Source organism: Columba livia, chromosome Z (genome assembly GCF_036013475.1).
Source record: "Columba livia isolate bColLiv1 breed racing homer chromosome Z, bColLiv1.pat.W.v2, whole genome shotgun sequence".
Classification (NCBI taxonomy): Eukaryota; Metazoa; Chordata; class Aves; order Columbiformes; family Columbidae; genus Columba; species Columba livia.
The window spans coordinates 14,371,346-14,396,909 of NC_088642.1; the positions used below are offsets into that span (position 1 = coordinate 14,371,346).

The 25,564-nt window shown below is 41.0% G+C and overlaps 2 protein-coding genes across 10 annotated transcripts in view; both read left to right on the forward strand.

Moving 5' to 3' along the window:
• The first annotated feature begins 28 nt into the window (after window positions 1-28).
• Window positions 29-13,297, forward strand: UTP15 (UTP15 small subunit processome component). Of its 2 annotated transcripts, none has more exons than XM_065047302.1 (12): window positions 29-248; window positions 2,928-3,020; window positions 3,105-3,289; window positions 4,426-4,604; window positions 5,423-5,548; window positions 6,147-6,282; window positions 7,411-7,495; window positions 9,767-9,916; window positions 10,111-10,212; window positions 10,417-10,550; window positions 11,063-11,121; window positions 11,553-13,297. In XM_065047302.1, the coding sequence occupies exons 1-12, from the start codon at window positions 159-161 to the stop codon at window positions 11,774-11,776; spliced, it is 1,563 nt and encodes a 520-aa protein (XP_064903374.1). In that variant the 5' UTR covers window positions 29-158; the 3' UTR covers window positions 11,777-13,297. The 2 variants fall into 2 exon arrangements, with proteins under 2 accessions (XP_064903374.1, XP_064903375.1); XM_065047303.1 differs by lacking the exon at window positions 11,553-13,297 and adding an exon at window positions 11,209-11,435.
• Window positions 13,298-20,422: 7,125 nt separating this feature from the next.
• The window catches only part of ARHGEF28 (Rho guanine nucleotide exchange factor 28), a 139,820-nt gene continuing 134,678 nt past the window's right edge, over window positions 20,423-25,564 (forward strand). For 6 of the 8 annotated variants that reach the window (XM_065047306.1, XM_065047310.1, XM_065047309.1 and 3 more), the window contains exon 1: window positions 20,423-20,753. The gene's annotated coding sequence lies outside the window, so the exon portion shown is untranslated. Of the gene's footprint in view, window positions 20,754-20,991; window positions 21,009-25,564 lie in introns of those variants that run through there. The other 2 variants (XM_065047314.1, XM_065047308.1) reach the window with 2 other exon arrangements.

The window sequence follows — 25,564 nt, forward strand, 5'->3', positions numbered from 1 at the left end:
GATTGGCCGGGGGAGTCGCTTCCTGATGACGTCGTGCCCACACGATCCCGGTGTGTGTCCCGGAGGCCGGCGTGGGACCCGCCATCGCGGCGGCGGGCGCAGCGTGGCCTTCGGGCGCCGGCGGAGCAGCGCTCGGCGGCGGCCGCTCCTGGTCAGACATGGCTGCGTACAAGCCGGTGGTGGTTCAGGCGTTCCCCAAGCTCGGGGAGAAGATTACGCAGGACACGCTGTACTGGCGGGGCTACAAGGTAGGAGGTGGCGCCGCGCGGCAGCGGGCCTGCCCGGGGACCCTGCGCTCTGGTCCGTGAGAGCTGCTTCTGCCAGCTCTTGGGGCTTTCGCTCACAAGCGGTTCTCGAGTACCGCACTGGAACCTGTTAAACGGCTTCCTGGGAAACGAGGCTGATTTGTGCCCCAGGTTGGACCAACAGACGTAATTATTGTCCTTGAGTATTTTTTCAGAGATGTAGAATTATGGAATCATATACTAGTTTAGACTGGAAGGGACCTTGAGCTACTCCAGCCCTCCTGCGGTGAGCAGGGACATCTCCACCTAGATCAGGTTGCTCAGGGCCCCATCCAGTCTGGCCTTGGATGTCTCCAGGGATGGGGCATCTACCACCTCTCTGGGCAACCTGGGCCAGTGTTTCACCATCTGTATTGTAAAAAATTAATTCCTCGTGTCTAGCCTGAATCTCTCCTATTTTAAAACCATTACCCTTGTCCTATCACAACAGGCCCTGCTATAAAGTCTGGCTCCATCTTTCTTATAGGCCTCTTTAAAGTACGGAAAGGATGCAATAAGATCTCTCTTGGCGCCTTCTCCAGGCTGAACAACCCCAACTCTCTCAGCCTGTCCTCCCAGCAGAGCTGTTCCAGCCCTCTGATCATTTCTGTGGCCTCCTCTGACCCCTGTCCAACAGGTCCATCTCTTTCCTGTGCTGAGGGCTCCAGAGCTGGACACAGGACTCCAGGTGATGTCTCACCGGGGCTGAGTAGAGGGGCAGAATCACCTCCCTCCACCTGCTGGCCCTGCTGCTTTTGATGCAGCCCAAGATAACATTGGCCTTCAGGGCTACACATGCACATTGTCAGCTCATGTCCAGCTTTTCATCCACCAGTATCCCCAAGTCCTTCTCCACAGGGCTGCTCTAGAATCCTTCATCCCCCAGCCTCTATTGATATCAGTGGTTGCCCCAACCCAGATGCAGGACCTCGCACTTGGCCTTGTGGAATGTCATGATGTTCACATGGGCCAACTTCTTGAGCTTGTCCAGGTCCCTCTGGATGGCATCCTGTCCCTCAGGTGTCAACTGCACCACTGAGCTTGGTGTCATCTGTAAACTTGCTGAGGGTACACTTGATCTCACTGTCTGTGTCAGGGGTGTCAAACACATTTTCACCGGTGGCCACATCAGCCTCATGGTTACCTTCAAAGATCTGAAGATAATTTTAGGACTATTTATACAGTCCTAAAATTTCATTTATACAGTTCTAAAATTACATTTTGCCCTTCAGAAGGCAACTGTGAGGCTGATGTGGCCACTGGTGAAAATGAGTTTGACACCCCTGGTCTATGTAATTGATGAAGATATAATAATAAAGAGTACTGGCCCCAATATGAACTCCTTGGGGACACCCCTTGTCACTGGTGTCCATCCTATCATTGAGCCATTCACCAATACTCTCTGGATGAGACCATTCAGCCAGTTCTTCATCCACTGAACAGTCCACCCATCACACCCATACCTCTCCGATTTAGAGAGAAGGATGTTGTGGGGGACCGTGTCAGAGCCCCTACAGAAATCCAGATAGACAACATCCATAGCCCTTCCTTTCTCCGTTGATGTAGTTACTCCATAGCAGAAGGTCACCAGATTGGTCAGGCAGGACTTGCCCTTGGTTAAGCCATGCTGCCTGTCTCGAATCACCTCCCTGTCCTCCAGGTGCCTCAGCACAGCTCCTAGGAGCATCTGTTGGAGTAGATGATCTTTGAGGTCTCTTCCCATCTCTAACATTCTGTGATCTGTTCCATGGGCTTCCCAGGCACAGAGGTGAGGCTGACAGGACAGTAGTTCCCAGAGTCCTCCTTTCTATCCTTTTAAAAAAACAGGTGTGATGTTTCCCTTTTTCCAGTCACCAGGGACTTCACCTGACTGCCATGACTTCTCAAATACCTTGTTGAGTGGCTTAGCAACTACATCAGCCAGTTCTCTCAGGACTCTGGGATGCATCTCATCAGATCCCGTAGACTTATGTATGTTCAGGTTCCTCAGGTGGTCATGAACCTGACCTTCTCCCTGTCTTGCAGTTCATCCACTCAAGAGGAGTGGGAAGAGAGGTTGCCAGTGTAGAGCGAAGCAAAAATATTATTGAGTACCTCAGCCTCCTCCTTGCCCTTTTTTACCAGGTTGCCAGTCAAGTTCTTTGGGGATGTTGTGCTTGCTTTGTCCTTTGTTTTCCAGTTGAGGTACCTGTAGAAGCCCCTCTTGTTATTGTTTGCATCCTGTGCCAAGCTCAGCTCCAGCTGCACCTCAGCATTCCTGCCCCCACCTGTACACAACCGGGCAGTGTCTCTGTGCTCTTCCAACACACCCATCCCTGCTTCCCCTGCATCTTCATTTCTTTCTTGCCTTTTAGTTTTCTGCTTTCGTGCCACTAGTCCAAGTATTTTTAAGCATTCGTGAGTTTATGTTTTTTCCTCAAAGCATGTAGTTAATGGGTCAGTTTTAATGTGTTAATTGGAAAAAAAATTATAAGAGCGGACGTAGCCTGGTGGACGATAAACTCTATAGGATTGTATTTTAAAATAATTTGGTTCAAAATGGAGTTTTAATCTCTTAGTATGAAGAACGGGTATTGTTTTGCTGTTTTCATTTTTTATGGTGTGCTTATGGGTATTTAATGATTTTTATCACAATTGTTTCAGACACCTGTTCAGATAAAGGAATTTGGTGCAGTAAATAAAATCCACTTCTCCCCAGTTCCTCCATATAACTATGCTGTCACAGCCTCCTCAAGGGTAAGTGGCTGTTTCGAAGCTTTTGTGTTATTGTCCATCAACTGGTATCATATGGTCGAATGTAATGTCTTCTTATTTCGCTAGATCCACATTTATGGCCGCTACTCTCAGGAGCCAATCAAAACGTTTTCTCGGTTCAAAGATGCTGCTTATTGTGCCACATACCGTGATGATGGCAATCTACTTGTGGCTGGCAGCGAGGAGGGTAGCATTCGCCTCTTTGACGTTGGTGGAAGAGCACCACTGAGACAATTCGATGGTCCTACTAAGTAAGACAGCCTTGTTTTTTTTTCCTTTGTGTGCATAGGCTTGTTTCATGTATTTACACATGTCTGCTTTGCATGTTGCTGAAAACTGAATAACACTGATCTGTAATATATTGCTTGCAACTGTATGATGTAGATCTTACTGAAAATTACATTTTAAATTTGAATGCAAAATTGGATTTTATAAAAATTCTAGATATGAATTGAGTAAATGTAAGAATAAATACATTTTCTAATTCAGGTAGATGTCTGTTAATATGTTGTGTAGACATAGTCTCGAGACTACATGGCATTGATAAGCACATTTTATTTGATGCTGACAGGAAAAGAGTTCTAAAAAGTGACTGAAGAAACCCACTGAAGAAATACACCAGTAAGACCGGGCACCCCTTAAAAAAACAAAACAGAACAAGTGCCTGATTGTGGGGTGGGGTTAGGGTCCGGAAGGAGTTAGAAGAAGAGTTCTGATGTACCAGTGAGGAGAAGATAGTAATAATCCTTAGATCGTGCTGTGGAAGAGCAATACGTGTTTTATCTGTGTAGAACAACAACAAGAAACCTTCTTTCACTGGAAAGCACACAGGCAGACCTTAAGAGTGTTTCTATTTTAGGTCTGTCATTATAGATGTGATATTATCTTATGTCCTAAACACTAGGTAAACTGTAATAAGATTTAGGGTATCTGTGTTTTCTGTCAGAGTCATTCTCTGTCGGGATGTTACGATTGTATTAATAATACAGATATAAATAGTGGTTTTAAAGGACAAGAAAAGTGTCTGACCCAGTGGTACTTAAAACTCACTATTATAATTTTTTTCTAAAGGACAGTGCTAGTGTGCAGACTTCTAAGTAACAGGAGAATTTACAGCTTTTGAATGAGCAGCTAGTAGACCTGTGAAACCTTTAAGGCAGATCAGATCAGTGCTTAGGTAAGCATCTGTCAGCATGACCCTTTTCCGGCTGGAAATATAAAAACTAAAGTGTTTTTAACCTCTAAAGTGAGGCTTTGTAACTGCCAAAAGTAAATACTTCGCACTCTTAAGTTAGAGAGAATATCTTAATAAGCTCTTCATGAAGACCAGCTGCTCTGGAAACAAGTATATATTTTAACTTTGTGTATTGTGGGCTTTGGTTTCTAGAGCTGTTCATGTAGTGGGCTTCCTGTCTGATAAATACCGAATATTTTCTGGTGGTGATGATTATTCGTCAAGTTTGTGGGATATTCCAAATGGTACAGAAATCATCTCATACAATGAACATACTGACTACGTGAGATGCGGCTGTGCAAGTAAAGTGAATGCAGATGTCTTCATAACAGGTTTGATTTTCTTTTTCATACATGCTTCTTTTGGATTGAATTGAAGAAAAATGCAGATAGTTTTTGGTACAGTAGGATCTTGTTTATTATATTTTAAACATGGAGGACCTATCTTCCTACTCAATGCCTACTTTGTTGTTTCCTTTTTTGCTTGCTTTTTAAGTTTGACACTGATATTGGTAGGGAAACTCTGAGTTAACTAATTTTTAACATCTTTTTTCTTTAGCCTGTTAGGGTTAATTGGACTGTTCTGACTGTCCTTTTAAAGTTTTAAGAAAGTCCTGTTAATGTGTCCATTAGTTGGGCCAGACTTAAGTGTTTTGTGAGGGTTCCAGAGGAGGACAGTAGTTCCATTGTAGTTTGTACAGCCCAAAAGTGGCAGACTCAAAAGTAATGTGTCGGATGAGGAGTTATTTGAAACTAATTGCTTTTTATTTTCCTAGCAGTAGCTTTCTATTAGTCTGTGGTAAATTGCTATGAAAAAAGTTAGTATTCCTTACTTTAGGAGCCAAAAGAGACAAGGTTTCACCAGGTTGCCTACTCTTTTTTTCATATAAATACACTTGATTAATGGAATGGAAATAAAATTAAGACCTAAATTACTTTTAAGGCCTTACGTGTTGGTAGGGCTAGCATTGGAAGACTTCTCCTGCCTGAAGGCTGTAAATTAATTAATGTAAACCACAAAGTGGTCTCAGTGTATGGCTTAAAAATGTTTCCATTTGGCAGGAGCTCCTTTAGATTGTAGGACGTGGCTGTTCTAGTTCCTGAAGTAATTGAAACTAGGAAACTGAAGCTATTTTTGGTGTTGTGTGCAGGTTCCTATGATCACACCGTGAAACTATTTGATGCACGAACAAAAAGTAGTGTCATGACAATAGAACATGGCCACCCTGTGGAGAGTGTGCTTCTATTCCAGTCTGGTGGACTTCTAGTATCGGCAGGTACTTCAGTAAAATCAAATTTCTTTTCTGTGGCCCTAATTTGAGAAATACTTCAGCTTCTGCTTTCTTGTATGTTGTTTTCATTTGGTAATGAAGTAGCAGGTGATGCAGGATCTTCTTTAGGAATCTTTGTTGATCTGGAGGGTGAAGGTAGGGGTATTTTTGTCTCTGATTTGATTTTCTTGTGGTTCGTCAAAAAAAACCCACCCAACAAACTCACTTTAGCCCTATGCTAAAGTGAAGGAATGAACATAATTAAATTTTGAATTGGTGGGACTGTCTTTCTCTTGATGATTGACAAGGTTTTTTTGTTATCTTCTTACAATTGTATCAGAAGTCCTGTAACCCAGTGGTGTCTACATTCTTGTTTTTTCTATAAAAAGTGTGTTGAATCACTCAACTGTGCCTGCAGAGTGGCCTAAAAAAAGATCAGGCTGGTAGTGTGTTTTGTCCCAGGAGGCAGTTGTAATGGGTGGGGATGGTGAGTAGGTACAGAAGACTATTTTACGAAGGAGCCATTGTATCAATGTGAAAAGTTCTCCAGAGAAACATAAATGTGTATGTATGTCAAACTGTTTTTTGTGCTTCCTTCTCACAGGCGGTCGATATGTCAAAGTTTGGGATATACTAAAAGGCGGACAGTTACTAGTTTCACTTAAAAATCACCATAAAACTGTAACTTGTTTATGCCTGAATAGCTCTGGCCAGAGGTTATTGTCAGGATCCTTGGACAGGTTGGTATATTTTGTGGCTTTCTTGTGATTTAAATTCTTAAGGACTTTTTTGCTTTGAAGGTAATTCTATGCCAGTATGAAATATGTGCATGTCTTTGGGGCTTAAACACTTTTAACTGTTAGAGATAAAGCTTACTTAAAAACCTGTGTTGGGGCCAAGCTCTGTACTGCTGTATCCATTAACCTTTTATTAGCCAGAATGTCACTAAGTGTTGCATGTGTCATTTGGGAATGCTTGTAGGGAACTTTTGAATATTCATTTTTCTGAATCTCTGAACTGACCTTTGCAGTCTCTGTAAAATAACTACACTTTAATACATTTCAAATAACTGAAAGTGTATTAGTATTCACCTCTACGGAGCCTGATTTTTGTGTCTCTATGCTGTTGCTTTCTGTAACCAAGGTGAACAGGTGAAATATGCCCTCCCTGCATTTTCATTTGTTTGGGTTGAGTTGCTCAGTACCTGTACTCAATATGTTGTCTCTGAGACATTAGAAATATGAAGTGGTCTGAAATGACAGCGGTCTGCTCCCTCCCTTTCTCCTCCCTCCCTCTTGTACTTCCTAGGCTTCCTCAGGCTTTATGATTACAAAATACAAGATGAAGGATCACACTTGTCATTCAGTGCTCACAAGACTGAAGTTCATACTTGTAAAATAATGTTTTGTTTTCCCATTTGTTAAATATTTCCTACCTTCAACCAAATCATTAAAGAGCAGCTGGATACAAGAATATCTGTGGATTTGTTTCCAGAAATTGTCAATAGATCTTACATGTAAATTTTAGGAACAACTTTGGAGAAATGCTGTCTTACTGTTTCCTGATAAGCATTGCTAAAGTCAGATAGTCACTGCATCTGCATTCAATTTCTTTTTCTGTACTTGCCCCATTTTCATCTTTTTTTTGGGTAAGGGTAATCCTTTCTTGACTTTTGTGTATCTTTTGACAGAACCTTTCTGTTGCAGGAGAGGTAATAACCAGGAAGCTCAGTGGCAGTCTGAAGAATGCTTTGTATAAATACTCAGTTTCCTTAAATGAACTATAGAAGTTAAGAGTGATGGAGTTCCTGTAAAGTGTCTACAATAAGGTGTGACTAACAAGGTTTTAATTATTATTCTTCCATGTAGGCATGTGAAGATTTACAGTACTACTTCCTACAAAGTAGTCCACAGCTTTAACTATGCAACGTCCATCCTCAGTCTTGCATTGTCGGTAAGTAAATTAGAAATCTTTCTAGGCAGGGTAATTACTCATACCTGTAAGTCACTGAAGTAATTATTTTTTGCTTTTATTGCTATTGAGTACCCATTTCAGAATAATGCTGTACATGCAAAGTAGGATGATTGAATATATTCCTCCGGAGTAAAAAATGCATTACGATATTTTAAACATAATACATAATATGTTCAGATGTAACCTGATTACATCTGTACAAAAATATGTGTTTATCAAGGACAGTATAAATCATGGGGAAGGCATTCAGATGGGAAGGGTAGTCCTTTGACTTTAATAAGATTTTACTAATCTTTTGCCTTTCATGAACCTTCTGAGTCCTTTTGTGCGGCAGTGATAAAAATAAAAAGTAGTTAATTTGTTGATAAATTTAGAATAGAGTGAACTTATTTTAAAAGTTGTTGGTGTCAGATTGGCCTGAGGAAGAAAAGAGAGGGAAAGAGGCATGAGCATAAACAAACTTGTCTGCCAAGGCGTGTGACTTATTGTCTTGGAAACAGAAAGCAAAGACTATAATTTCTCTGAAACATTTGAATTCTAATAGATAAATGACCTGCTGGTCAGAAATTTGGAGGCTAGCTCTATATTTTAAAACAATGTTGTCGTCATGTAGTTGCCCTTTTATATCATGTCTGAAAGACACGTAAAAGGGACTATGAAGGGATCGTTACTATGTTTGGTATTTTACTATTGTCCTGCTCTCCTGGAACCTAAGGTGTGCATGGAAGTGGTATTTTCCTTCGTGCGTTTCCTGCCTTGTTCACTAGGGAGCTAGAGCTAAACGAGTTCTGAATTATTTTGGTTGAGGTGAAGACCCCATGCCCTTTAAACCTCCACAGCAGCTGCGAAACGTGAGATACCCATAGTGTGTACATGTCTTTTGAAACACGATCTTTTCTTTCATATTGACTAAAAAACTTGAGTTTTAAATTGTCATATGAGAACATAAGGCTGGCTCTACTGGGCCACACTAAAGGTTGGTGTAGGTCAAGACTCTGCTTCCAACTATAGCTGTAAGTAGATGCCTATGGAAAACTAAAAACAGGGCAAGTGCATGTACTAAGTTTCCTGTTATTCTGCCAAACTCCAAACTCATTTTCAGATGAGAAATTTGCTCATCAGAGTACAGTTTCTGTGTATTTCAAAGAATTTATCTTGCATAAACCTGCTCAGTCTCTCCTTGACTTTGGACAAACTTTTAACCTTCACTATGTTCCTAGACAAGGAGTTCCACATTTCTGCTACTTGGTGCATACAGAACTGCCTTGTTTTGTTCCATTTGGTCCTTCATTAGCTTCATTTGATGCCCCTAAATGAGACATTGACCAGCTGATCTCCGTCCATACCTGTCATAATTCTGTATGCTTTTATCATATCCCTCCTCAATTGTCTTCTTTCCCCTGCTGAAGAGTTCTGTCTCAAATCAAGCCAATCTTTGATTCTCCTCAGGGTTTTTGATTCTTCTATTCTGAATCCACTAGTGTGTTTTGAGAACGACTCATGTAGGGTTTAAGATGTGGATAAACAATTAATTTATTCAGTGGTGTAATGACTTGCTAGTTTTTATTTATTCTGTAGTAATTCCTAACACTTTGTGGGGTTTTTCTTGTTGTTTTTTTCTTGAGCATTTGGCCCATGTTTGAAGTTTTTATAGCATTATCTGTTAAGATAATAGTAACAGGTCAGAACTCACTATTTTATATACAAAATCAGTGTTTTTCTCCAGTGTATCATTTAAAATTATAAACTTTAGTATCAAATATGTACAACCTTTGCTATATAGGTAAAACTTGTACCAGTAACTTGTATTTTGAGCAACTTTCACATGTTTCTCAAAATCCTGCTGCACCATCATCGCTTTCGCATAGATGGTGTTCATGTCGATTATATATAGCATGTAATAGCCAAAGGCAGTTGTACCTCATTGAAAACAAACAAACAAACAGTCATAGGTTATACTTACAGAAGGATGTTAATGCATATTTAAGCTTGCTTCTGTAGTCAGGCTGTAGTCCCTCTAACTGTTGGTTAAAAGTGTATTAGATGAATAACATTGCTTATTGTTATAGACTTGAAGCTGTCCCTGTTTTGAATAAGGTAGTTGACCACAGGACCTTCCAACTTAAGTTATTCTATGGTAGTGTGATTAGAGCCTTAGCATGAAGCATAAAAATGTAAAAATCTGTATGGTAGAGCATGCATTATCAAATAAAACACTGGGTTCCTCACTCTGTGATTTCTTCATTTTAGCCTGAAGATGAAACCATAGTCGTAGGCATGACCAATGGAGTGCTAAACGTTAAACACAGAAAGCCTGAAGAAAGGAAAGAAGAGTCTCAAAAGAAGAGACAACCAGCATATAGAACCCATGTGAAAGGAAGAACTTACATGCCAAAACAGGTATAGGAGGGTGAGAAAATATATACTGAAGCATTCCTCAAAATGTCTTTTTTTTTTTTTTTTTTGGTTTGTGCTAAGTTGAAAAAAGGGAAAAGGGGGAAGATACAAAGACATATAAGCTTGTTAATGGTAGTATAATACATCTAATCCATTCTGTGTGTGTGTCTTACTCTGAACTCGTCTTTCAATTCCAGGAAGATTTCTGTGTCAGTAAACCAGTAAAACGTGTTTTGAGGAAATACGACAAGCTGCTGAAGAGCTTTCAGTCTTCCAAGGCCCTCGATGCAGTACTGGAGGTGAGGCACTGGGTTTTGTTTCATCAAGAGTTATGTGCTGTCATCTGATGTGGGTTTTTTCTGTATGTCAAGCTAATTTTATTTCACTGTGTACCTAGAAAATAATGAAGCTTGTGTGGGTTCCATTTTGGTTTTGCTTGTATCAGCCCTGTTTTCTGTGTAAAGATGTTGCTGTGGTACTAAACTCTTCTTACATACGTCCAGCCACCCATCAGGCTTCATACTCCTGAAGTTACGGTTGCAGTCATGCAGGAACTGCATCGCAGAGGAACACTGAGGAGTGCACTTGCAGGCCGAGACGAGAAGCAAATTAATCTCCTTCTTACCTTTGTGGCAAGGTATTATTTTAACCTGAGTTCTCTCTGACTATTTTGAGACCTATATTTCGTAATAACTTTTGCCACAGTGTCTCAAAAGATCATGGGTAGAGCACTGGTACTCTTGAAATCTCACATGCCTTCTGCTTTCTGATATCGAGGTCTGGGATTTCACTCCTAGGACTGAACTAGTTTACTTGTTAGCACCAAAAAATTTTGCTTGTTGTATGAGAGAGTATATTTTACATTGTCAGATATTCTACCCGTGCCCTGTTATTTTCTGTCTCTTTGATGAAGCACATGTCTTCATGTGCTTGAGGCTTTTTTCAGTCCTGCAATCCCCACTGCCTTCCTGAGAAGAGGAGGGTGAATATCTCACGGAGCTTTTTTGATTCACATCTCTGACTGCCGTTCTGTGCCACCTTTTGACAAAGCAAACATTGTCCATGTGCCTGTATGAGAAAGGTGCATGGTGGTGGGAGGAGTGCAGCTGGCAAAAAACAGTAAAACTGAGATGTCTTCTATTTTTGCAGACGTGTCATTGAGCCTAGATTTACTCCTGTACTGGTAACTGTTGCAGATATGATCACTGGTAAGTACAACGCAAAAAAAAGATACTCAGAGCTGGCTTGGAAATAAGGTAAAAGATGCTACATTTTTAAGAAACCAAACTTTTAAGGTATGAACTCAGTGTCAAGAGAGTGATCCAAAAAGAGGTATTGCCAGATCACAGTCAGTATCTGATTTGCATTGGTTGCAGGAAGCTCCTCATGGTCTCTAAGTATCTTTGATACTTTGTGTTTCTATACTTGCATAGTACAAGTGACTTCTGCTTCTCCACTGAGGTAAAAATAGTGTCTGGGGTCATAAAAACAACTGTTAGTTTGACTTACGGTGAGTACATACCAATCATTAGCACTGTTTTCAGAACACCACTAAAATTGCCTTAATTGTCCATAATGTTGGACCATTTTAATGTTTTTATAGATCTGTGGATTCTTAAGTGACTTTTTTTCTTTACAGACATTTATCAGCCTGTGGTTGGGCAATCGGCAATTGTCGATAGACAGTTCTTGAAACTTCAAGAAGCCATAGGAAAAGAAATCGACTATCAAGAAGAGCTACTAGAAGTTTTGGGAATGATGGATACACTGTTTGCTACTTTTACTAAGAAAAGTGCTACTTATCCAGAAGAGAACAAAAGTAATGGTCTAACAGAGACCATTGAAACAAATATGAATAATTGACTGACAACCATCAGAACAAATTTCACAAAAATATTGTGGACTTGAAATACATGACCTGTTCTTCTGGTGACTTTTTATAATCATGACTCTCAAAATAAGCCCTCTGTGTTGAAGGTCTGTCTTCTAAACTGTGTTTCCGAATAGGTTGAATTACTGAAGACAGAGAAAGAAGGACTTTTTCAAAATTTTCCATGCAATATTTTTCAAACAATTGAAATTTAAAGTTTTATCCCAAAGTTGTATGTAACTTTTAAAGAATGTTTTGTGCATACAATAGTCATTATTTGATTTAGAAAACAATTTTTCATTTTTATTTACTAAAATATAATTGCAGTTTGCCTAATTTTAATGTGTCATTGCCCTTATTTAAGGTTAAATCCCATCTCACGTACTTGGACATAGGAATAGAACCATGTACGTATTTGATAAAACTTGACTACTTTGCTTTTTCTCTCCTTTCATCTCTATTTCAGACTTCCACAAATTCCTAGGAAACAGCAAAATGACTAAACAAAATAAGTCAGTTATTTTTTGTTTTGTTTAGTATAATAGAATAAATATGCTTATGTATATTTTTTAAAAGTTCCGTTTTTTAAACAATGCGTATACATTTATGAATTATAATTCTCTAGAAAATATATGTTTCCTACTTCTAAAGGGAAATTAATTCAAATTAAATTAATGTAGTGCATAAGTAAACTGTACACCAGTGACAAAAGCCTCAGTCAAGTAAAATAACTAATTTTTAATGTAATTTTATCACTTTCATTGTACAGTAGATGGAATTTGAGTCTACATTGTTATCAATATGTATTTGAATGCTGGGGTAATGTTTTATTTTAACTTCAAGCAAGGCTGAAGGAGGATGGTATACTTCAGAAAGATGGATGTGCCAAAGCCTGCTCAACACATGTAGGGTGACAGTACGATAGAACTTCGTACTTAGTTGGTTTCCTGTGACTTGCATTTTCCCCCTTTGCTTGGAATTTATTTGAGATATAATATTAATTTCCTGCAAAAGGAATTTGCTTTAGTTTGGCAGTGAGAGATGAATGTCAGTGGTAGAAATAACATGAGCAACTTTGCAACCTATAATCTTAACAATCTCTGAAGAGTGTAGAACAGTATCTGATCTACCCTTAAAGTAATATGTCAGCAATATATGTTCCTGGCTACTGGGATGTCCTGGTTTTGAAAACTTAGTACAATAATAGGTAATAATGAGGAGCATGTTCATGCAAATTTTAAACTTCCAGTTTCCTTGCTGCTTACTTTTTTTATTGTATTTCTGCTAATAGACCTGTCCTTTCTTTTATCTCTTAGGAAGTCTGTGTGTTACTTTTAATTGTGTAACTTAATCAGGCAATCTCTCTTAGGAGACTTCACACAGAATGAGTATTCCATGACTCTTCAGTAGTGCTCGGAGTTGAAGGTGGATATTTCTCTTGGCAACCTGGAGTTCCATGGCTTGAGAACCACTGACCTTGATGTCAAATATATTCTTAGTTCTTATTAACAATATCAATGTCTAAAGTATGCATCCACTGTAGTGCTTCAAAGTTTGATGTCTGGCTAACAGAACCATAGGAAGAAGTTAAGATTAAAATAGCAGACTAGTTTGATGTGAATTGGAGAGGTATGGATTTGATGGGTGGACTGTTCGGTGGATGAGGAACTGTCTGCGTGGTCACATCCAGAGAGTAGTGGTGGATGGCTCAGTGTCTGGGTGGACACTGGTGACAAGTGGTGTCCCTTGGGAGTCCATATTGGGACCAGTACTATTTAATATCTTCATCAGTGACACAGACAATGAGATCAAGTGCATCCTCAGCAAGTTTACAGATGACACCAAGCTCAGTGGTGCAGTTGACACCTGAGGGACGGGATGCCATCCAGAGGGACCTGGACAAGCTCGAGAAGTTGGCCCATGTGAACATCATGACATTCAACAAGGCCAAGTGCAAGGTCCTGCATCTGGGTTGGGGCAACCACTGATCTAGAGCAGCCCTGTGGAGAAGGACTTGGGGATACTGGTGGATGAAAAGCTGGACATGAGCTGACAATGAGCATGTGTAGCCCTGAAGCCCAATGTTATCCTGGGCTGCATTGAAAGTAGCATCAAGGGAGCTGATTCTGCCCCTCTACTCAGCCCTGGTGAGACCTCACCTGGAGTCCTGTGTCCAGCTCTGGAGCCCTCAGTACAGGAAAGACATGGACCTGTTGGAGAGGGGCCAGAGGAGACCACACAAATGATCAGAGGGCTGAAACAGCTCTGCTGTGAGGACAGGCTGAGAGGGTTGGGGTTGTTCAGCCTGGAGAAGAGAAGGCTCCAGGGAGGTCTTATTGTGGCCTTTCAGTACTTAAAAGGTGTCTAAAAGAAAAATGGGAACAGACTTTTTAGCAGGATCTGTTGTGGTAGGACAAGGGGCAATGGTTTTAAACTAAAAGAGGGTAAATTCAGACTAGATATAAGGAAGATTTTTTTTACAATGAGGGTGGTAAAACACTGGAGCAGGTTTCCTAGAGAGGTGATAAATGCCATGGCCCTAGTGATGTTCAGGGCCAGGCTGGACGAGGCTTTCAGCAACCTGATCTAGTTGAAGATGTCCCTGCTCATTGCAGGGAGTTTGGACTAGATGACCTTTGAAGGTCTTTTCCAACCTAAACTGATTCTCTTCCAACTGGAGATACTCTATGATTCTATGAAAAAACTCAGCAGTTTGAATGTGACCACATACTGTTGTGTCTGTCTGTGTATCTGTGTGTGCTTCATATTTGGATTCAGAAAACTGATGTTATCCCCATTTCCCCGTTAAGGCTTACTAAAGAAAACAACGTGTGGTCGACTGTGGCATGGGAAAACTCACTCAGCCCAAACATGGATATGATTGACAGATAAAGAGCTCTTTCTCAGTTCTGTGGTGTGGTGGTGCATGGCTGTTCCTGGTGAAGCAATTTGTCTGTTGATTCCAGTATGATTCTATGACTCTGACAGATTTAACTAGTTAGACCAGAACAACGTCAGGAATGGAGTTCTGGAGGGGTCCCTTGTGTGCTCTCTCTGAGAAGTCATTCTGACCTTCTCTGATCTCTGGAAGGCAAAACATGGTCTCATCAGCAGTTGCACACAACTGATTTTGTTCCTCTCTCTGAGAGTAAGCCTTGGGTTTGTGTTACTAGTACACACTGAGAAAAAGAGGATGCTCCCTCCAGCACGGGGTGAGAGGCAGTAGTTCCACATTTAGTTTGGCAGGAGGAACAGCGTGCTAACATAACCATGGGGGTATTAAATTGTCAACCGTGTCTTTGCCTTTCTGCTCAGGGAGTTGAATGTGTGGGAGTGGATGGGGAGCATGGCTACTAGATGAGCTCCCAGACCTCAACTGCTTTGTGAATTATGCCGTTTCCCCATCTGAAAGGGAACTTAGGATTTGGTAGGTTTGTTGCATCACCACCTGAATTAACAAATAGCTGCTCTTATGAAGAAACTGTTATATGCAATTCTATTTTTTCCTGTATATTTTTCACTATCAAATGAACTGAAAATAGATGATGGCTATCTCTGGCTTTTGGAGATCTGGATTGATGACGTATTGGATTTCATCCACTGTTGCTGGCTTTCTCTTTACATCTGATTAAAAATTATTTTATCCCTTATTATATATTAGACCTGTTATTTTTGTTGCACTGCAGTTGAGCTGGTTTTGTTTAAAGACCAATAACAAAACAAGTATATGTTTCATTATTAAAATCTATTACAAAATTATCACTAGTAAAGTAGCATATGTGATTAATTACATATAAGCTCACATATAAACCGATCACAGAATTGGGACCAATGAAACACATCCCAGAAGTGGGACTAATCGACAATGGACAAGGTCTTGCTTCAAAGATGACCTACATCACAGAGTCTGGAGCAGCTGGGTGTCCCCAGAGAGAATCTGGTTCATCTAGGAGATCTCATAGAAAAGGGTGGGTGCATGGGAAGTTCTTATAGGGAGAGGCTTCATTTTGGGTAGAAAGCAAGACATGTTTGTATTGCAGCGACAAAAGGGGAGATGGGATGCCACCACATGGGACAGCCAATAGATAATGATGTTTTCTATTTTGTGGGACCAATTTTTGTTTTTCAATCTTCTTTCTGGTCTTTCAGTTGTAACAGCCAACAGCATTTACTAATTCCTACTTGCTCAGGATTTTTTCCTGTTTTTTTCTTTTCCAGACTATTTTTCACCTTTGCACATGAAAAGTTGCTTTCATATTTGCTTGTTTTTGTGCATATCAATGGTATCTCAGGGTGTCTGCCATTTCTTGGTGCCCAGCTGCACTTCGAAGATGCTCCTCAAGGATGCTCTGGTTCCCAGGCTGGCAGGCACTTTCTTGCTCAGTATTTGAGCAGACATCTTCCATTCAGTGTGTTTCCCCTTCTAACCAGGTCGTCTGTATCGCTGATCCCATCAGGGTGCCAACAGCATATGAAATAAGACAGCTTAGGTTAGATTTTTGAAGTGTACTTGATAAGTACAGGTATTTTAAATAAACTTGTCTTTCCAAACAAGATAATATAGGATATCTGAATGCAAAATTTGTACTCAAGTTTTTTTGTTGCAGAAAATATTAATGTTCCTGAGTAGTTTTGGCATTGTGCATCACCAACCTTTCTTTAGTAGTAGGGTCTGAGTGATAATATTTGTGAAGATGCTCTGGTAATGGCAGTTGCTAAAAGGCTGCTATACAAAGTGTAAAGAATTTGACAGAGAAAACAGTAAAATGCGAATGGCCAATGATGTGTAAGTGTAATATTGAAGTCACTAATAAAGCAATTTCTGATTGACTGATGCAGCAGGAAGTGCTGGGAAATATGTGAATATAAAAGAAGATGGAAATATTCTTGTGTATGTACCAGGCTGAGTTCCCCCATGACTTAATGCATGAGCCATCACAAGAGAGTTGTTCCAATACTATTATGGTCTCAAAGTATGTGCTTAGTCCAGCCCTCCTCAAATGAAATATGTTCCTACTTACAGAGTCCCCATTTTTATGTAGTCACTGATGGAGTTCTGGAGTTGAGACAACATAAATCAGTTCATGTGCTCACAACAGTAAGTGGGAACAATACACACCACCTAGAATCTGAAGTTTAGATGCAGAATAGGTTTCTTCATGCTTTCAGATCATCTGCCAAGGATTTCTGCTTTAGGTTTGAAATGTTGTGAGTTACCCTAGTGTGAAAGAGTTGGCTGTGTTAGGAAAAAGTTTGAGCACTTCAAAGCAGGCTTTAGACACCCCTTACTTAGAAGGAAACAAGCAAACAAAGAAATACAATGTACCCCTTCATAGATCCAATTTTTTTTTCTGACCCTGCCCATATGAAGCACATTATATTGCAGAAGTCCACCTGGATGATGAATTTGGCATTGCTTTTGTCAGCAAATAGCCATCATTAGTCTTCAGACTATATCACGTCTCTGCATTTAAAAGCAAACAAAAAGCATTTGTAATGGCTCTAAGAATGCTTGTGCTACACAAGCACATCTTGCTAAATATTTGATTTTTGATTTATGTATGTACTCGAGCTCGGAGTTTGTGCAAAGGTTACAGCTGCAGTACTGAGCTGAAACATTTTCAGGTTGCTGTGGATAACCACAGTCAACCTTTCACTGACATTCCATGGTTGGAGCCTATAACATAACCCGTTGAAATACTGAAAACCAAAGCAGTCATAAGATTTATGGAAAGCCAGCAGATTTTATAGGATACCACAGTTTATGACTTAAAATACAAATTTTGTAGCTACAGACCAAATTTGCAGCAAAGGTCACTTTTTATACTAGAAAAAGAGGCAAAACTGAAGAAACAAACCCTGCATATGTAGTTTTCAATACTTCTTTGTTTAAAATCTTTTTTTTTAAATGAAGGAAAAGGCACGTACTTTACTTTACACTGCCTTGTAAAAGGATTTGAATGTAAATTGTGACCTTAATTCTCACCTATGTAACTATTTGTAGCTACAGTGATGGACCATGGCTTAGAGTGGCTTGCCTTTTTTTAAATGTTTTTAATGAAAGTTACTTTGTTTTCTGGAGCTTACCCTACTATGACTTCTAACACTACCTTTGCTGTTCAGGCAATGATTATTTCAGCATTTTACTTATTTTAGTAAGCATTTATTAAGACTGTAATTTCAGGAGTTCACTTGCAGAAGTTTTGCAAAGCTGTGTTGCTTGCGATGTGGTGGGGGGTGATAATTAGAGGAGTAGGAGGAAAAGTAGTAAGTAGTAAGTACTAAGTAAGTAGTAGGAAGCTCAGGAAACTACCTCACTGCTTCTTTGCCTATGATGCTTTCAATTTTGTAACATTACATCTTGCATGTGTGTGTTGAAAGCAAAGCATTCATTTAAACAGTTCAATTCTTACTAGATCACAGCTTTAAGCTGTTTTTAATAACTGATATATTCACACAGAAATGGTTCTGCACATCATAAAAAACTAAGTAAACAGTCAATGACATTTAAGTCCTGGGCAACAGTCACTGCTTTGATGCGAGGATGTTCTGTGTGATCTGAAGACAGTCTCTGAAGAGTGCGCGCTTTCTTTTTTCTTTGATATTTGAACGTAGTTTAGCAAAACTTGTCACGTTGCATGCATAGTCCAAACATATACAAAAAGTTTAACTAAATCCTTGTTTGCATGACAGAAATGCAAGAGATGGTTTAGTCTGGAGTTGTGGTCTAAGCCAGTATCTTAGAGGAATGCTACAGAATGTTGGAAATTAAGTAAATTAAGTTAGAACTCTTAACTAGTCATTTTTGTAACTCTTTCAATTAGGAAAAATTGAAATTGAAATCCTGAGGGTCTACAGCTGCTGCAGATGCACTTAGGCTGGTCTTCTTTTCTTGGATAATATGCAGTTGGATAGCTTGAATATAGCAACTGAAGTAAAGCAATGCGTGCTTCCAGTAAAGTATGCTGGGGCTGGATGTAGAGGAAAAAAGCTGCAAGGTGGTTGCAAGCCAGCCCTAACCTGTCTGCAACCTGCCAGCCTGTGTCTCTTATTTTTCCTCCTTTCACATTTAACCTTCGGAAGTCCTGGTCACACCATAGCCAGCATGTGTATTACCTTTGCAATCTCAGATTTGTGGACTTGTTCTGACAAGTACAGCACATAAAGTTCCTAATTTGTGCTCTGCACAAATGTTTGTCTGAGTAATCAGCCACACAAAGCAAACCAATTAAAAGCTTCAAATTTTAGAGATGAACACGCACCATGTAAAGCCATGAAAGAGCTGACAAAACACAAGGGGTAGTGATGGGGTTTTGCTGGCTTCTTTCTCTCCTTAAGGGAGATACCCTAATGACATGTGCTGTGTTGCAGCAACCTAATAGACTTCCTTTTTAAAAATGCTGGTGAAACTATCTTGCATTTAAATCAGTGAAGGTGAGTTAGAGGGGTTTAATTGTGTTAGGGACATCTGATAAGAAGACAGTAACTGAGAAGCTTGAATTTTTGATTGTGAAATGTGAGTCAGCTTGTGATCTTCTTGTGATCAGCTTGTGAACTAGGAGCTTCCAGTGTATTTACCAGCTCGGCTACAGCTTTTCTGATAGTTGAACAGGCAACACGTAGGCCTTTGAATATCAGCTAAGGAAAATGTTGGTCTGAATTGTGTTGCTGTTTTCTATGTACCATTTATTTAAACTGTAAACACAGACTATTAATGTGTTTACTAGTCTCATTGTAAGTGGTTTTCAGCTTAAAAATCAGGACCTGCAAGTCTGCTTGTGGGTATGGGAAATGAGTATGGGATGAAAAAGTGGTATGGCAATAGAGCATGCTCTCACCTCAGATGATGCTCTCAGAGCACTTGGATAACATTTTTACTATTGGCTTAGTCAATTTGAAACTGGTAGCCCCACTCAATAAACTAATACTTAGACCCTACTTGAGCTCTAACGCCAGACTGAGCAGATTCAGCTCTTTTTTTTTTTTTTAATCTTCTTCCAATTAACATTATTTTCCTCTGTTTCCCAGATATTTGGGATACTAAGGAAACATATACCTTCATAGTGTTACAGCCACTGCTTCACAGTCCCCATGGGACTGTGCTGAAGTGCTGCTGTTACAAATAAAGCGTGCTGTCCGTCTTCAGCAAGCAGGGAATTAAGTTGCAGCACAGCAGAAGGGTGCTTGGTATGTCGCTACTCATCTGGTACTCAACACGCCACCTTCAGTGCTCTATCGTCTTTATTAGTGAAACAGGTTGTCAATATTATACGAAGATTTTAAGAACAGCTGAAGTTATGTACTGCGTATGTGTAGCAGCTGAAAAGTCAAAATACGGTGCGGTTTGTTGGGATCAAAGTACGATGCCGCACGAAAAATGCCTGGAGTGACTGCGCGGTAGCGTGAGCAAGTAACCCGTCGGATGAGCAGCGCCCTGGCGGTGCTGCGGCTCCGGGACAGCGGCCCGGCGGGCGCGGGAGGTCGGGAAGGCTCAGGCTGCCGTGCGGGGATGCTGGGGGGCTGCTCGTGGTCCCGCCTGACCCGCCGGCGGGCTCGCACCCTGCAGCCGCGCTGCGGCCGGGAGATGGCAGCGCTCCCCTCCGAGAAGCTCTGGCTGCCGGTGCTTGCTTCTCCCGGGGTCGAGGAGCTGTCGGGGCCGCGGAGGGCTCCTCGCGGGGGTTCCGCCTTCCCGCCCGCTCCGTCCAGCAAGCGCGGATACCGCTGCCAGTGGGGCCCGAGAGCCCAGCACCAGCCTCCCCTTGCCTGTAGCCATCACAGCGCCGCTTTGTTCCCTCGCCCCGCGGGCTGCCGGGGCCCGGGGGCGGTGCATCCGCGGGGCCGAGCGCTCCTCGCCGGGCTCCTGCAGGCGCGGCCCCTGCGGCAGCGCCGCCTCCTCTCCTGGCAGCGCGGGCGGCGGCGGCAGAGCCGCGGGCGGCGGCGGCAGAGTCTCGGCCGGGACACCCCGCGTAGGTAAGGCGGCCGCTGCCCTCGAGGCGGAGACGGGAGCCCGGCCCGCGGCACCTGCTGCCCGACAGTCCGCGGGGCGAGTGGGCGTCGGGGCCGGGGCCACTGCGCTGGGCTGGGGCGGTGGGTTGCCCTCGCCCTTCTCCGGGGTGCGATGTCAAGCCCCGGGAGATGCAGCGGCGGCGTTGTCGTTCTGCCGGCTGGGTCGCGGTCCTGGCGCCGCTGTGCGCCGTACCCAGGGCTGACGCCGCTTGTCTCCTGGTAAGACGTTTCCCATGGGCTGTCAGTTACCTTTCCAAATCCCAAAAGTGAGGAGAAGGAGGATTTTTTTTTTTTTCCTTACATATATTTTTTTTTTTCTTCTTGTTTGTTCATTATTTTGCCTTAAGAGCCGCTTGTGTTTTTTTCAGTTCTTATCCCTAAGTAAACGAGGATATTTGGTATTAATCATGAAAGTTCTTGTCTTTCTCAACCGGAGCAAAAGAAGTTTCGAACTTATCTTTAACAACTGAAAAATGTAAAGGAAATGAAAACTTTCCTAACAGTAAAATTCTGATAAAGAACTTTCAAAGCATTTCTTGGTTGTGTTTTGTTGGGACACTGATGCGGTGGCCTGGAGTTCCTGAAGTTTTCAACTTGCACAGTGATTCTTACACAGAAAAAAGTCTCTAAAACCCGTCTTCGTTTTTGTGGGCTTATTCCTGCCTCTGTATTTGGTCTTATACAAAAATGCAGGTAGCTCTTCTCATAAATCATTATAAGGCATACAAGTGCAATAGAAAGCCCAACAGATTACACAAGTTTTTTCTTTTATAATTTGCTCTCTGCCACACTTGTGGAAGTAGGATTTCAGGAGTTATTTAAATAAGAGGGATTTTTCCACATAATGAAAGACTGAACTGTATTCTGTGAATTTGGTATGTAAAATTGCCAGGACAAAATCTGGTTAAATTATTTCAGTACTTAAATGTTTTTCCAAAGTGGTGTTTGAATATCCATTGCAACAAAGAAAGTGGTAGTGTAGACGTATCTTAATAATCATCTTCTAGGAAACTAATCTGGCCTTCTCAGTTGACTTGTAAATTAGACATTTCTGCAAACATTTTGTTATGTAATACAAGGGAGGCGTATATCTTTTCTCAATGTGAAACTGCTGCTGTTATTCAGGAGAGGTTGCCATTGTCTCTGCGGAGAATAGTTCCTTTGTGGGGTCATTTCAGAAGGGTACAGTGAGTGAAATGTCCTGACATTCTTTTGATCTGAATAACATGTTGAAGGAGAATTTGCACCAGGATATAGGAAAGATAGCCTGTGACTAATATAGTGACTCAGAAGATCCAGTTCCAATTTTTGGCTTTGCCACCCCAAACTGAGCTCCCTGCATGGTGGTGCATAAGTTACTTGGCACATGCACATCTTGATTTTTCATTTATAGATGGTGAATACGGTAGTCTCGGGACAGGAACGTACTTTCTCTGTGCTTTCTACAAATAGGTGTTTTAGGCACTAAGGTGCTGCCTAGAACAGCAACCAGGATTTGTGTCACCGTGTGTGTTTGTGCCCCAGTATCAAAGCTGCAGAAGTAATTTCTGCAGCAGGAGTTTTCATACTTTTTGACTGGAGCATTCATTTCTTTTTCTCTTCTGTGTTAGCTTGAATATGACTACATCTGTAGTATCTTCTCATCCTCTGCCTCAGGAATGTTCTTGGAACTTACCTCCATGTTGTCTGCTGAAATTCTTAAAAAATTACAGAATTTTCAGAAACTTACAGATTACTTTTAGTTGAAATAAAACTGCTACTTTAAAAATGTTAATACAAGAATGCATACCTCAGGACCAGGCTTCTGTCTAAGAGGTATTTTCCTAGAGTTGTTTTTGTGTTTTAAACCGTCAACCTATTTATAAAAGGTTAAAAAAATTCACCTTTTTTGGAGACTCTTTAAATATTTTCCATGCTAAAGAATACAAAATGCTTGTGGCTTTAACAAATCAAAGAAATCTGGTAGCTGTGAGTGGGCTAGTGGTTTTTGGAGGATGATTTAAGTTTCTTTTTATCTCAAATTAGCAAAAAGAGAACTATTTTTAAAGGCATTTTTCTGCATTTCTTCTGTCCACTTGCTTCAAGAGCAACTAATGTGTAGTGAAGTAATCAATACCAGTGCAAGCGCCTCCTGATAAATTTAATAGCCAAGGGTTTATGTTACCTTTCAGTTTGGATACTGCTAGAAGGCAGTAAACAAATGAGCTTGTAGAGCTGCTAGCTGAGCGTTTTGCTTTGCTCCCTCCCTACCCTAATTGCTCTAGATGTTTGGGACAGCCAAATGTAAAAACCGAAGATCATCTCAAAAACCTTGGCTGTAAAGGTGCAAAATTGACTGTGGGAGTGTGCTATTTATTATGTGTGTGTTCTCAGCTTGCTACTTTTTTGCTTTCATTTAATTCTTCTGAGGTCTTTTGATCTGGTCCAGGGCAAGGACTGCATGTAAAAGAATGTTCCATACCATGTTAGACCCGATTGCTGCACAGCACGGTTCCTGGTGCTTGGGAAGCTGTGAGAAAGCTTTCAGGTATACATATGTAATGTAACTCAGATGGAATCTGTAAATTCAAAAATACACTTTGGTGCAGTTGCCATGCTTGTTGAGAGGAAGCAGTGGGATGAACGTTATTAATGGAAACTGGCTGGTCTGTGAGTACCACAGTAGAATCTCACTGTTTTTGAAGACTATTGAGATCTGAGAAGTATGAACACAATATGTACAACAATTTATATCCATCTTACAGGGTGTACTTTAGCTTGGTGTAGCACCTGCCTCCTATAGACTAGTGCACAATAAAGAATAATAAATTAGTGATAATGATGATGTGCAACACAGTCATCCAGTGCAAGAGAGTTTGGTAGAGGACCTCTTCATATGCGCGTGCTGTTAGACTTTTTTGATGCACAAGACATTTTACTTGGACAAAGATGTTACACTTTAAGACATTGCAAAGGATACTCTGGGGATTCCTGCCCGCCTTCCAGTGGCCGCTGGGTGGAACACACCCTTGCTTTCCTGTTGCTCCAGTTGATCAGAAATAAAAATTTAATGTGCTTGTCTTGATGGTGGTAATATGTGTAATTCTCCGTGTTTTACAGATGTGAATTTCAATATGAGCATCACCAAAAGGAAATAAAATTTAAAAAGGAAGAATTGAATTCTTAAGCACCTGTGAAACGTCATTGGAAGTTTATTTACGTAGCTTGACAGTTTTGACATTTAGTAAGTTGCTTTACAATATCTGAAAGAGCAGTAGTGGTCTGTGTCCCAGATGTGTGTATTATGGTCTGAAAGGAGAATATAGGGAGTAGGGTCCACAGATCTCGTGTTTTGTTTCCTTTGAACTGATACATGGAAGAGAAGTATGAAGTAGATATTTTATACCACTGCTTATACTTTGCAGCCATTTGCAGGGCTTGCACAAACTGCGCTCTCCTCTCGCTTAATGAGGCATGGAAGTTCATTACAGCCACAGCAGAGCTCTAAGAAAGTAAACTCCATACAAGTGGCTCCTGGGTCACAGAGCAGCATCAAAGCCAGAGTCCTGTCTTCACTTTCTCTGTGTCTTTCTCCCATGGTTATGCACTTTATTTACAAGGAAGAGGAGAAAGTCATGTTGTGAGTCGTAAACAAGGTTGCTCTATGATCAGGAAGTGTCCTTTTGTGTTTAGGAAAAAACTGATGGTACACAGTAGGTGCTAGCACAGCCAAATAGCAGTCACAGTGTTGGCTGAAGGGTCACCTTGAGAACCAGTAGAAATGCCTTTCTGCTGAGATTTAGATAATGCTTTCACTTATCTAATTTGTTCAGTGTGTGCAGAGTAAAAAAGTTTGATAACTGATGTCTTTTCCATTAAAATACAGTTAAGTCAATACCTGATGTTTTTATTTTCCATTGGTTTATTTCCTTATTGTGGTTCCTCTAACATGTCTTTGTAATTGGGAAAACCATACTATACAATGCTAACATTTTTAATTTTGAAAGAAATTGGATATGAGTCCTATAATTGGCAACCAATAAATAAAATATTGGTTGAGGAAAAGTGTTGGAGGGATTATTGAAAGGTCTTGCATCTTTGGTAATACCCACAATACTTGTTGATGTTCTTTTCAACTACTTGAGCTCATCAGGAGACTGACAACAGCATTTGACACTAGGTTTAAGGGGAGATTGTGGGTTGAAAAAAAAAAAAGAGAAGCAAAATAATTTGCAATTGTTTTTGCTCTTTTTTGTATATTTACCCCTGCCTGACCAAAATGTATGCTGCAAGTCTCTTTAGCTTGCAGCACAGCATAACAAATGCTTCTATTAAACTTACTGCTACACTGGATGCTGGAAAGGGATTTTTCTGTGTATAGATTAATCCTGCTCCTGCTGACATTGTTGTAATCTCAATATTTGTGGGTAATGCCTGAAACTGGACTTGTTTGTCTGTTGGATGCCTGCCCTGCTGGTTTCTGTGTCAGAGGCACAGCTGTCAGAGGAAGAGATCAGGTGTTGCTGTGTGAAATAATGTGTATACCTGATGTTGAGCGGCTTGACTCTCCCCTTGCTGTGTGGAGCAGGACTGCTCCTCAACACCTGGGAACAGTTGTCTACATGACACCTCTTGGACCCTGCTTTTTGGGGGGCTGAGCAGCTCTTTGCTGTTACAGTTAAGGTGAGCAGTAGGGTGCAACGTGATGGTGTCTCCTTCAGGCCCTCAGTCTGACATGGAGGTTGCACAGAGCTGTGCCATAGCCAGAGCTGATTATTTCCTCCTTACGTGCATCC